A 14,536-nucleotide genomic window follows, 5' to 3' on the forward strand; every position below is an offset into this window, starting at 1 on the left:
AGAGGGTTTAAGTGGTACCGGATATGCAGCTCAGCAAATAAAAGGTGAATTGATCCCAGTGCATGACAGAGGACAATATCACGATAAATGTAATCTCCACGATATGATTATCGTGAGTGTTTTTTATCACAATAAACGATAATATCGCTTATCATCCCATCCCTAGTACGGCAGTGTCGTGCCGAGTCCCGGAAAGGACACGCTGCGATTGGCCAGTAGACAGTTTGATTTGAAGTTGTGCCTTGTAGGGATGGGACCATATGAAAATGTCATATCCCGATGTCCATCCATTATCCTGGGGTGGAACATTTGCCAAAAAATAGCAGATCTACAAGCTCACAACGCATCGCGTTGCAACGCGTTGAGAGCTTGTAGATCTGCTATTTTTTTGGGCAAAGATATTTGATAGAGAGTGAAAAGAAGACTGGTATATAATACCTTTTACCCAGTTTAGAGGGTTTAAGTGGCAAAAGGTTAATTGATCCCAGTGAATGATGATATCACGATAAATTTAAAAAATATATCACGATAAACGATACCAGGGGTTTTCAAACTATACAATGTACGGCAGTGTCGTGCCAAGTCCCGGAAAGGACACGCTGCGATTGGCCAGTAGTCAGTTTGATTGGCAGTTGTGCCTTGTAAGACTTCTGCCATTTTTAATTGTTTTGTAATATGCCTAATGTGGCGAATTATGCTTAATGTGGCAAAATTATGCCTAAACCTAACCTTAAAGGTTAAATGACATTCTGTTTTTACCAATCATAAAAGTCTTTGCCCTGGTCCTAAAAACATGTTTGAAAATGTTTAAACTTGAAAATCCACTCCATGGAGCCATGGTCTCTCTCTCTGTTTAGGTGTCATGAAAAATGGTCTGTCACCTGAAATACTCTATAATCACCACCAGGGGAGCCTCTCTCTCCCACTCATTCTAACAAATATTAGTATAGCTTGAGTACAATTTTGAATATTTGTACTTTACTTGAGTATTTCCAATTCTTCTACTTCTACTCCACTACATCTCAGAGGCAAATGCACTTTATCTCTCCACTACAATCATTTAGATTTTGATTATTAATACAAATCACTCACTTCAGCCCTTATAGGCCAGCAGTTCTCAAACTATGGTACCCAAAGTGGCCACTGGCCGCACGCACGCGCGCACGCACGCACGCACGCACGCACAGATAAGATTAAAAAAAACATAAAAAATAGAAAAATGATTTTTTCATGTCGTATCCACTTTAAACCTAACCTACCACAAACTATGCCTATACCAGGGGTTGACACTAACTCCTGCCCGACTGCCCGGGGCAGGTAAATAATATGGTCGGGCAGGTGAAGTTTGCTACCAGGTTGCCCGACCGGGCAAGTGCCCATTTTGAGTAACATAATATAAGATATGTTTCTTTAGCCTATACTTGAACGCTGAACGGGGCTATTATAGACAAGTGTTCCGCCTCTCTCCCCCCCCCCCCCCCCGAGTCTGAACTAACGTCGTGCAGTGGCATAGTTTGCTGCGACATGAGCTCCCTTGAAAACCGCTATTCTATAAGCTCACATTATGCTAAAAAAAAGACGTGCATCGATACGATGAGCGCTCAGCTGCAACTAATTAGAAATCACGCGATGCAACCCGTAAAGCGACAGCCTCATTGTGCGAACATGAAGTGACTGCTATGGAGAAACTAGTGTCCATGACCCGAGGGCAAGTAGAACATGACCTGTACTTGCCCAACGGGCAAGTGCCTCTGAGACCTTAGTGTCAACCCCTGCTATACCAAATCATAATCCTAACCCTAATTTAACAACAACTATGCCTAAAGTGGAAAGATTATGCCAAATGTCAAAAAGCTTATCTCAGCAAGCCACTGCGGCAAATGGTGAATTGGGGATTTGGAGCTTATTTGAAGCCCTTTTGTTGGTAGAAACGGGCAGTTTGTGTTCTTTCATTTCAACCAATCAGCAAAGGTTAGGGTTTGGTACAACCTGCTGTTGTTTGACGCTGCCTTTTAGATCGATTTTCTTTCTGGAATGATTCTTCTGCACTGAAATTGTACTGTAGTAAACATATTTGTTTTTACTTAGTTTTTACTGTATTCAAATGACTCTTCTTATATTGTAGCAATACTAACGGCACCGTTTGAATACTGGGTACACATTATTGCGTGTTATTATATGTTTTAACTATTGAAATATATTCTATTTTTGAAAAATCGTGAAAATTTGAATTTTGACCCCATTTTGAATCCTTCTAATGTTCTAATGTTTCTATGTCAGCAATCTGGCTAGCCATCGTCAAAGAAAAGGTCCTTTTCACTTAACTGGAGCTCAGTTAGTCTGTTCTTGAGAGACTACTATGTCAGTGGTTCTCAAACCTTTTCATGTGAAGGACCCCCAAAATTATATGTATTTGGCCACAGACCCCCATGTCAAAATATTTAGTTCCAGGGACCACCCAGAAGCAAAATTTTAGTTACAAACGTTCGCTTTGAAAATACATATAATTACTCAAAGATTTGCACACATTTTCACGACTTTTTCAAAAAATAGCAGATCTACACGCTGTGAGCTTGTATATCTGCTATTTTTCAATAGTTAAAGCATTCAACAATTCTAGGCCTAAACGGCACTGTCTGAATACATGCAAATTAAACAAATAAAACGTCCCGCAGCTTTTCAGCCAAAGTGATCCAGCCACAGATGGCGCCACTGTTCGGGGCGAGTGGCTTCGGTCAGGCCCCCGCGTTCGGGGACCCCAAGGCCAAAGACGCCGACGCCGAGGAGAGGAGCGCCGCCGGCAAGGAGGCCCCGGGGGAATCAAACCCCTTCGCCACGCGGCCGAGCAAAGGCACCAAGCGGAAGGAGAGCCCAGTGGGTCCGGCCGGTTCCGAGAGGGCCAGCAAGGAGGAGAGCACCCCGACAGAAGGAGAATCACCAAGACAACCACAGGTCAGCTTTTATGGTGTATGAGTACAGGGCATTCACCAAATATTCAACTATTCGAATATTCGAATATCAAAGTCACTATTCGACTTATTTTTATTATTTTTATTATTTTATTGTTTTGTCTTTAAAATTATATATATATATATATATATATATATATTAGGGGTGAAACGATACACAAAATTCACGGTTCGATTCGGTTCGATATTTTGTTGTCACGGTTCGATATTTTTTCGATACAAAAAATAAACAGAAATTTCTTCATGTTTTATAAAGCTTGGCTTGATAGGAAGTCATAAGAACCCTGACAAGCACTTGGAATTGTAGGTATTACATTTAACTTCCGCAGATAAATATTGTGTAAATAGCAGATCTACATGCTCACAACGCATGTAGATCGGCTATTTTCGCAATGTTCGTCTCTTGCTTACTTAATATTTGACAGTTTGGTCAGTTTGGCCAGTCTTGTCAATATTCGACTATTCAAATACTTTGAGGTTGAATAACTCGAATACTAAAAATCACTATTCGTGACCCTCACCCTAATGGAGTAGTAGAGGTTTAACAATATAAATTAATCAGAACATTTATTTTAATTTGCAGTGATCTACTATATCGATATGCAAAAGCATATATTGTACCGTTTTGTCATTTAAGTGAACATTTGTATCTCAAATGTTGCTTCTGGGGGGTCCCTGGAACTAAATATTTTGAGATGGGGGTCCGTGGCCAAATACATATCATTTTGGGGGTCCTTCACATGAATAAATGTTTGAGCACCAGCAACATTTCAAAATTAGCAGATCTACAAGCTCGCAGCGCGCTGTGAGCTTGTAGATCTGATATTCTTCAATAGCTAAAGTATAAATAATGAAGGCCCCTCCACACTGGGCCCTGCAGGGTTCCCACGGTCATGAAATTCCTGGAAATATTTTGAAATTAGAAAAAAATGCTATGCATTGTATTTTAACGACAAATTAAACATGGGCCAAATTGTCAAACATTAGAGGCAGAAATTGTGAAAATAGCCGATCTACATGCTCACAACGCCATGTAGATCTGCTATTTTCACAATAGAACCGTGTTACACAAAATTCCTCAACTCTTAGTGCTTGTCAGTCGTCAAGGTGCCGGGTCCCCAGTTAGAACATGATTATTTCGGGGGTCACGGCCTGAAAAGGTTGAGAACTACTGGCATACACTACCTGTCTTTGGGCATTGTGTATAGGCGTAAGCGACCTGTTATTGAGCTGAATTATTGTTATATAGTCCTGGAAATTGGGTTAAATATTCTGGAAAAGTTTTGGAAATTGATTGGTAAAAATGTGTGGGAACTAGGGGTGTAACGATACATTTTAATAGCGATTCGATACATATCACGATACATGGTTGACGATACGATACATGGACGATACTGGTTCATTCATGGCAATACAATACGATTCGATTCACTGATTTAAAATCGATATAGTAACTATTTAACAAAGAAATTAAATCTGTGTGAAAGGTGTCAATAGTGCATGTTTTAAAGGGAAAGATCTATTGTTATGGATATAAATAAGTAAACACAGTGATTATCTGCCAAATACATGGACATTGTATATTGACAAACCTGCACCTTGACATGAACCCATGATTACACGCATTTATCGATATAATAGACCAGTGTAGCTTTATGGAATGGAAAAGTAATTAAACCCCTCATTTAAATTTTCTCTTCTTAAAAATGCTAAATACAATGCACAAGTAGGTAGTATCGATACAATCGATTCTTTGCACTGCCGATTCGATACGATACAAAATCAAACTATACGATTCGATTTTAGCTGTTTTCATTTCGATATACTTCGATTTTTTAAGTTAAAAACGATATTTCGATGCAGTTACTATATCGTTACACCCCTAGTGGGAACCCTGGCCCTAGTAACTCAGTCCCGCTTTTCCCCACTTGTGACGCCGCTGTGCCTCTGGTCTTCCAGAAGAGGCCTCTGCTGCGGTCCCGAGGCCCCACGGCGGGCCTGTTTGGACGGGCGCTGAGCGGCGTCATGAAGGAGGCCAGACGGGAACCGGGGACCCCCAGGGACCACCAGCAGCAGCAGCAGCAGCAGCAGCCCAGCAGCCAGGGCCTGGCAGACAGCCCCGCTCAGGGTGGCCAACAGGGGGCGCCAGCTCCCAGCAGGTCCCACGCTCCCACCAGAGAGGTGCTGGAGAGAGAGCTGCAGACGGGTGGGTTTGTTTTTTAAATGGCTTTTCCTCTCAACCCGCACGTATGATATGAGAGCAACATGGCCTCTGTGTGAATGTAGATAATTATGTGCCTTATGTTGTATTTAGGGCATTCACGAATAGTGATTTTTAGTATTCGAATTATTCAACCTCAAAGTATTCGAATAGTCGAATATTCGACAGAACTGGCCAAACTGTCAAATATTAAGTAAGCAAGAGGCGAACATTGTGAAATAGCCGATCTACATGCTCGTTGCGAGGCGTTGTGAGCATGTAGATCCACTATTTTCACAATATTTATCTGCGGAACCGAGTCACATTAAATGTAATACCTACAATTCCAAGTGCTTGTCAGGGTGGGGGTCCCCAGTTCAAATATGTTTATTTTGGTGGTAACGGCCTAAAAAGGTTTGAAAACCCCTGGTATAGAGCATTAACAAATTGACAACTCATTCTTATGACTTCCTTTCTAGCCAAGCTTTATAAAATATATATTTTTTTTAAAGAGAAAACAATAAAAAATAAAAATAAGCGAATATTCGACTTCGGTGAACAACGTCGAATAGTGACTTTGATATTCGAATATTTGGTGAATGCCCTAGTTGTATTATACTATTAATATGCTTTAATTCGATGTAAAACAATTAAAAGTATGATCGCAGATTTTTCGGTTGCTTATTGCCCCCGGAAAAGTGCCTCGGGTCCCCGGATAACATTACTCAGAATATTTACAAAAACATCTCGGACCGGATAAATAGCATTAGTATATATTTATTAAAGAAAGGGTTTTTATTAACGATGGTTGAAAGCTGTATTTGAGAAAATACATTCGGTACAGCCCTATTACCAGTGCTTTTATTTTAATATCTGTATTGTCCACCACCCAGGTTCCCCCAAAGCCGCCGCGGCAGAGGCGGAGCCTGAAGCCACGCCCCCGGCCAGACGCAGCCAACGGGCGGAGAGCACGGAGGGCCTGTCGCCGGGCGAGCTCGGCTCCCTGACGGCGCTGCAGTGCAAGAACGTCCCGCCGCAGCTCAACACCAAGGAGCTCCTCATGAAGCACTTCAGCCAGTATGGAGCCGTCAAGATGCTCTACTGCCGCCCCGGCAAGAAGCTGGCCATCGTGCACTTCCACGACCACGTGAGTTCACTCACTAGTAGGGCAGTGTTTCTCAACCACTGTGCCTGGGGACCTTTGGTGTGCCCCTGAGGAAGGGTCAAGTGTGCCCCTTGAAACTGCTTGAAAGCCAGTTAGCTGGGTCATTTATGGCACTTCCGTGACCACGAGAGCGAAGGTCCGTTTCTCAATGGGAATGCTTTAAGTGGGATGTGAGGCGTCAAACTAGGGGTTTTTAATTATTCTGAATCCATTGCAAGATTTTTTTTTGCATGAAAAACCTTCCTTGGGCTAAAAAACGGCCAACAAAACGTATTTTTTTATTGTTTTCTCTTTAAAAAAAATATATAGTTTATAGAGCTTGGCTAGATAGGAAGTAAGAATGAGTTGTCAATTTGTTAATGCTCTATACCAGGGGTTCTCAAGCCTTTTTAGGCCGTGACCCCCAAAATAAACATATTTGAACTGGGGACCCCCACCCTGAGAAGCACTTGGAATTGTAGGTATCACATTTAATGTGACTCGGTTCCACAGATAAACATTGTGAAAATGGCCGATCTACATGCTCACAATGCCTCGCAACGTGAGGCGTTGTGAGCATGTAGATCTGCTATTTTCACAATGTTCGCCTCTTGCTTACTTAATATTTGACAGTTTGGCCAGTCCTGTCGAATATTCAACTATTCGATTACTTTGAGGTCGAATAATTTGAATACTAAAAATCATTCATGAATGCCCTAGCTCATTCACTAGTATCCACTATCGACACCTTTTCTGCCAGTTAGTTTTTTTATAATTCACAATTGGATTTATCTCTTAACCCATTTAGTGCTCCAGAAATGAACAAGTTAAAATGTCCAGCGTGCCTCTCGCAGGCTCCATCCGCGACCGTTCTCTTATTTTGAAGGCCAGATGAGAAGTCCATTGCGTATACATTTCCGGTTTGACGTCATGACGTCATTCAACGGAAGCGATCGTCACCCCATGCCGTTGCTGTAATGGCCGATCGTTGCCTTTGTTATTACGTTATTGTAGCGAGAATCTAATGCCATTCTTGGCTTTAAAAGTGTTGTTTGGAGAAAATGGACATTAAAGATGAGATCCACGTTCTTGATCAAAACAAGCCTTTCTCTACCGATCATTTTTCTGTTCTGAGTGAAAGAAAATACGCCTGTATGATGGCTGCATGACACTGTGTGGTGGTGTTTATAAATGAACAGACATTTATATAATCTAAACAAACAGACATTCACATGTGTATTATAACCGACATGGTCATTGTCTCCTTCAGGACTCTGCAGCCAAGGCAAAGAAAAGGGGCAAAAACTTCCACCGACACGAACTCTGCATCTTATGGCAGAGGAAGAAACAGAGTAAGTATGAACTAGGGATGTTAATCGACGCATTATTTGCGAATCGACGCGTCGCGTCCGAAAATCGACGTGTCGATCGACTTTTTTCACTTTTTTTTCTCCCCCGCTATACTAATACTAAGCTGCAGCTGAGAGGAGACCACAACGGCGCATTACTTTAAGCAACACAACTTGCAGCAGCACCCACCAGAACTTGCATCAAAGCCCTAATAATAATTATAATAAACAATTGCTCTTCCTTGTGTTAGCATGGAGTCTGTTCTCTATAGACTAGAAGCGGAGTCCATGGAACCGTTCCGTTGTGGGAGCGCTCAGGCTATCAAATGTGGAGCTTTGTTTGGTCTGCCTCACTGGCTCGCACTCCCGGCCCGACCGTGTCCACGGGTGTGTTGCATTAACGGCGAGACGCGAGTAGTGTATTTATTTTGTGTTGTGTTTTATTGTCAATCTTGACAAAATCACTGCACACGAGGCGACGTTGCCATTAAATAAGCGAGCTTTCGTGTCAAGCATGCATGCAAGGCAGGAGGTAAACACATCCAGTCAGCGCGCACTGCTATGACGCGGCACACCAACAGACCAGCTAGTGTTTCTCAACCAGTAGTCCGCGGACCTGACCAGCGCCGCATGCATGCGAATCTGCGATCCATGCATGCAACACAAACATTCACTCGTCCCCGACACACACACACACACACACACACACACACACACACACACACACACACACACACACACACACACACACACACAAAATTGTTTTTTGTTATCTTGCAGGTGGCTGTACTGTTACGTTACCATAAAAACCAACATGAAAAAGAATTGTGATAATATCGTGTATCGTGATACAGCTTGGGGAAATATTGTGATATGGTATTTTTTTAGGGATGTTAACTCTTATACTGCTTTGGACGTTCCTGTTCGCCCCAATTCTCAAGAGACCTCCGCGCCAATACGGCGCTCGTTCGCGTTCGTTCGTTTACCTTGTTGATGTCCTTAAGCTGATGAGGGGTCGCGCCGCCGTGTACTGTAAACACATTTTCCGCGGTGATGGTGTAAAAAATCCATTATGCGTTAACATCAACGGAGACCAATTCACTTCCTTGTTGATTTCTCTGGCTCTGAGGCTCTGTGGCCAGTGACTGGTCTGAATGTACCGCAACACATAACAGGCAAATTCACATTCATTCTCGCATGACGCCGCCCTCTGCTGCCTGGCAGACCAAAGTGCACTATTGCACAACAAATAAAAATATATATATAAAATAAATAAATGTCTATCTATCTACTATAACGTCGCAAAGGTAAGCCGCTTTTTGATGGCACCAGACCCAATAAATAAATAAATAATCTGGCAGTAGTAGAGTTAAAAGGTGACCAAAATGAAAATCGATTACCATAATTGCATTATTACCCGTATTTTCCGGACTATAAGGCGCACTTAAAAGCCTTTAATTTTCTCAAAAAACTACAGTGCGCCTTATAGTCCAGTGCGCCTTATATATGGATCATTCATTGACATTGACATTCCCTTTAGCACAGCTCCATCTGTTGGATGCATAACGCAACGGTAGCGTTTATTATGTGCGCCTTATAGTCCGGTGCGCCTTATATATGAAAACAGTTCGAAAATAGACCATTCATTGACAGTGCGCCTTATAGTCCGGTGCGCCTTATAGTCCGGAAAATACGGTAATGATTAATCGATAAGGGGGGGGGTGTCGTTTTTTTTCAGAAACCATAAAAAAGATTTTCAAGTGGGAAAAACTTTTTTTTATTCTGCTATCAAACATAAATGTTGCAGAACAATAACTCCTATAAAGTCCTTATGTAAAATCAACACTTATACATCTTATATTATCCCCTATCGATTATCGATTATTACATTTTGAAAATCGATTTTGATCTCATAAACGAATAATCGAATATTGGTTTACATCCCTAGTATTTTTCCATATGGCCCGCCCCCAGGTCCAGCTGAGAAGGGGAAGAGACCGGCGTCCAAGCAGGAGGAAGGGGAGATGAAGGCCCAGAGCTCCTCCTCCTCCTCCTCCTCTTCTCCAGTCAGGAGACCCACGGCGCCACCTAGAGTTCCACCTGTCAGCAGCACCTTTGCCCGCAGGTAACCTTTGACCTTTAAGCCATTTAGACCGGGTACGCGTTATTATTGCGTGTTATTATTATTGAATGCTTTAACTATTGAAAAATAGCAGATATACAAGCTTGTGTAGATCTGCTATTTTTGAAAAGAATCTTGAAAATCTTTGAATATTTTTACCCGATTCTATGTGTGTCTTCTAAACCCTTCTATGTTTTTTTGAAAAAACACACGTTTCTATGTCAGTGATGCTCAAACCTTTCCATGCGAAGGACCCCCAAAATTATATATATTTGGCCACGGACCCCCAACTCAAAATATTTAGTTCCAGGGACCCCTCAGTAGCAACATTTTTGATTCGTCACCTTTACAAAAAGGTACAGCTTGTAAGCATCGGGCATCCGAGGTATGAGTTACACAGCCACGCGTGCAGGTAGTGCCGACCAACATTTTGCCAAAATGGCTTGCAATATGTTCTGCTGGCATTTACTTTCATTTTGGGCTTCCCTGACACTGAGCTTAACAATTTTGCTGCCATTTTAAACATAGCTGTAGTAAGCAGCTGCCAAATTGTCCATACCTTTTAACGTGGGCACGCGCAGGCATCGTGCACAATCTGTGCGCGACTCATCTAGTAGACGTGTAGACTCGGTGACAGCTTTCGAATAAAAAAAAACCCCATTGAAATAGACATATCCGTTGCCACGCTGTATCCCTGCTTATCCGCCAGTGTTTACATGAAAAAACATTGAAAAAAGCCAGCTGTGCGCTAGGGTACCACGTGGACACGTTCGCGCACAAAACGCACGATATGTGCGGGGATCATAATCCAGGCGTGTAGAGACTGGATCAAAGTTTCCAAACGCAAAAATCGGATTGAAAAACGAGCTTTCCATCGCCGAGTAGCTTTCCTCTTCTGTTACAATGTAAACCAATGGAGGCGGCACTATGGCCCAGGCTCAGACCGGATACGGAAAGCTAGATCCGGTCCAAACGGGAAATACGACCGGATACAGTTAGGGGGCGGGCCTAAAGTCTCCGAAACGGATATATACAGCGATCATACTTTTAATCGTTTCATAATGATTAAAGCTAATTACATTTCCGGGAACGACGGGCATCGCAGAGAGGTACAGCGGGAAATCCCCGGTTTCGACGGGGATCGCAGAGTATGAGTTAACATTAACACAGTGTTGTTTTTGACAGGCATTTTAGTTTAGTCTTAGTCTTAGTCTTTTTGACGAAATGCTCATTAGTTTTAGTCAGATTTTAGTCATTTATATCCTTGATAGTTTTAGTCTAGTTTTAGTCGACGAGAACTCAAAAGGTTTTAGTCACGTTTTAGTCGACGAACCCACTCAAAGGTTTTAGTCCAGTTTTAGTCAAAAATAAAAATGTTTCTTTAAATAAATTAATACAAAATGGAAATTGGAATCAAAGTTGAAAGGTGCAATTGATTTCATAAAGCAATAGATGTATTATAATAAGTGTATAATAAACATTCCTCACCAAATTGATAGCTCTAGTCTAGCCTAGATTTCCCATTTGATGGGGAAATTCTCATGCTGTCCTTGCTGATCTACTAAGTAAGGACTTCGCATTACACACAGATACAGTGGTAACAGTGAGTGGATTCAGTCAATGTTCATTATACTCTAGGAATTAAGGCACAAAATATTCTTTCTTTGGCTTTATTTCTCAGAAACGTATCCAAAGAGCAAGCAAATGAACAAACATGCCCAAAATATGAGCAATAGATGTGGAACACATACTCAGTCAACTTGACTTCCACGGTATTGCCAGTGCAATTAAGAAGACACATATTATTTGACCACATTATGATGTAAACAAAACAAATTATAAAGTCCAAGTATACAGTCCCAGTTGACCTTGTGCCTGCCAGTCCAGACAGCCAGCTGCAAAGTGCAAACATCCTTAAACTGAAATAAAATAAATATAAAACATTCTGAGGTACAGTTAAGGCTATACATTGTTGAACACCAAACATGCCAATTGGAAGTCTTGGAACTTAGAACCCTGAGGTTTCAAGAAGAACAACACACACACACACACACACACACACACACACACACACACACACACACACACACACACACACAGACAGAATATGAGTGAACTTCTTCCTTAAAAAAACAAAAGTGCTTCTGCTTGAAATGTTTGTAGAAGAAGACTTCCCCTGGCCTGAGCACTAGAAAACACTGTATTGGAATTTGGGTACAAAACATTAACAATTTCTCAAACAATCAGAGATGGGCTCTTTAGTGCAATCTCACAACATAACAAAACAGTCAGTCCTACTCCTAGTGGCTCTTTAGTGCAATCAAACGAAACAGTCAGTTAGGGCTGACCCAAAAAATTCGAATATTCGAAGCTTCGTTCGAAGGCACGGTATTCGAATTTGAAAAATAAATTCGAATAATCGGCCGCGGCCGTTTGTCCTTTGGGGGGGCCGCGTGCCTTAGCTTGCATGCGCCTCGCTCCACTCTAGCATGATAGCGTCACCCCCTTCTCACACACGTGTTAACAATAACAAGCCAACAACAACAAGAGAGCATGCATGAAGCCATCCGAATGGTCGACGCTGAAGAAAAAAAAGAAAAGACAGCGCGCTGTCACATATACACCGACATCCGTTTGTCACCGAAATGTGTAACACCAATGTCTGAGTAACATCATCACCCAATGCAACTATGCGATGCAGTCACACATTTCGTTTGCCACCCATTGTCGGTGTAACATCCATGCACACTTCCACACGCTGACAGACACAACTCAACGCAAGGAAACAAACAGCGACAATTGGATTTTACAAATCGGACCCCGTCAGCGTCGATCCCGTTTTAAAGAGGACAAAAGAGCTTAAAAACAACTTGCTAGGGTTACATTGTCGTGGTGTTGATGATTACAAGTTTATATCGGATCTGCAAGCTCACTAGTCGCGCCCGCATAGAGAACTACGTTGTCTGAGCCTGACCATCAGCTTTCGACACACTGCAGTGCAATTATTTACTATAAAATATACTATTACATTTGCGTGTACAGTACACCTTGGGACTTGGGAGTTTGTTGCTCTTGAGTCGCGCTGCTGCTGTTTGCTGTTGCAGCCACGGTGTGTTACATTACAGACGTGATGTGATTATGTCAATCCTACTGTACTGCAAAAACACTTTTCTTTAATATAGAAAACATTCGTATCTTCTTCTTCCTCGTTGTATTGTCGTACTATTTAATGAAAATAAGGAGCTTTATTACGAGGAAAAAACTGGTGTGTTTTCCCTTTTAAAATTGTGTAAATCGCGCATTTTTAGACACATTTCCTTAACGGTTATCACTTATGTAACCGATAAACTTTTGCTCCCCCCCCCCGTCGCCGTCATCGAAGCTTCGAAGTTCGAAAGAAAGCTTCGAAGGAGCTTCGATTATGAAAAAAGTATTCGAAGGTCAGCCCTACAGTCAGTCCTACTCCTAGTGGCTCTTTAGTGCAATCAATCTCACAACCTAAAACAATCAGTCAGTCGGTACTAGGTAGGACATCTGTAATAACCTGCTGTTTTCAAAATGAGCCCTAGTACCGATGCATTTTGAGGAAAGCACTTCTCTCTAAGATGACTCTGGCTCTATTGCGACGGCCACGACTAAGGTCACCTGTGACGCTAAAGACTCGCTCAGCAAATGCTTGAGATGCTGGCATGGCGAGCAGATTTAAGGCGATAGGTTTCAGGCTTGGATAAACAGAATCTCCCTGTGCAACCCAAAAGTCAAGGCCAGTCTCTTCTTGTATGGGCTGTGACAGCTGTTCCTTGTATTTCTTCATTTCCTGCCTAACACACAGCTTTGGGAGGCTAGGCCTGATTGGCTGGCTTGTTTTTGACAGGAATCTGAATCTGGACCGCTTTCTCTGTGGTCCTGGTCCATCTTTTGTTCCTCCTTCTCCCTCATCTGACTCCTCTTCCCGTATTACTGGTGGCACCAATTGAGCAATGTAATCTTCTGCTTTGCTTAGAAGCTCCTGAATGTGTTTTAACTAATCGTTTTCAAGGAATGCTTCTTGGGCAACTGTCGGGTCAAAGAAGCATGCAGCAGCAATGAGGGGTGAGAACTTGGAGTCAGTGTGATCAAGAAAGTGGCCGAAACGCTGGTCAATTTTTGCCTTCATTTTCTTGGCCAGGGCGCCAAGGTCCTTGAAGCTAGAACCCTGGTCAAGGGGGAAGTCAGACAGGTGAACCAGCAGGTCCAGGAGGGCAGGCAGCACAAGCGATAAAGACTGTGTGTCGCTCTGGAGCATCTGGGTATGATCAGGAAGGGGAGGAGCAAATCTCTAACAGCAGTCAGCTTCTGCCACTCACTTGGCACTAGACAGTCCCAGAGCATCCCATTAGCGACCTTAACAACAGAGTCCTTGACTTCGAGAAGCCGGGATATCATCAGGTATGTGCTCGACCATCTAGTGGGACAGTTTTTGACCAGAGTTAGTTTACACTCCTTCAGCAGCTGCTCAGTTGCCTTTGATGACTTGCGGAAGAGCTTGACAAGCCCTCTGGCTTTCTCCAGTAGTCGTTTGACACTTGCTTCTTTCTGGATCATGTTCACCACAAGTTGCAGTGTGTGTACAACACAGGGGGTCCAATCCATAGAATATAGAATAGAATAGAATATGGCCCCGCGCCTTCGGGACGAGTTTGTCACAGTACATTTGCACATACGTGAAATTTATTCTCTGCATTTTACCCATCCTATAACAACTAGGAGCAG

General features: G+C 42.5%; 1 protein-coding gene across 1 annotated transcript in view; it reads left to right on the forward strand.

The window, feature by feature from the left end:
• The window catches only part of LOC308286372 (germinal-center associated nuclear protein-like), a gene marked incomplete at its 3' end in the record, with an annotated part of 100,249 nt that overhangs the window by 9,103 nt on the left and 76,610 nt on the right, over positions 1-14,536 (forward strand). Inside the window, exons 9-13 of the mRNA XM_080727368.1 lie at positions 2,676-2,952; positions 4,929-5,175; positions 6,063-6,316; positions 7,584-7,665; positions 9,637-9,787. Of these exons, the coding sequence (XP_080583494.1) occupies positions 2,676-2,952; positions 4,929-5,175; positions 6,063-6,316; positions 7,584-7,665; positions 9,637-9,787 (1,011 nt within the window). The remainder of the gene's footprint in view (positions 1-2,675; positions 2,953-4,928; positions 5,176-6,062; positions 6,317-7,583; positions 7,666-9,636; positions 9,788-14,536) is intronic.

The sequence above is a fragment of the Nannobrachium achirus genome (assembly GCF_963921795.1).
Source record: "Nannobrachium achirus genome assembly, chromosome: 6".
Taxonomy (NCBI): domain Eukaryota; kingdom Metazoa; phylum Chordata; class Actinopteri; order Myctophiformes; family Myctophidae; genus Nannobrachium; species Nannobrachium achirus.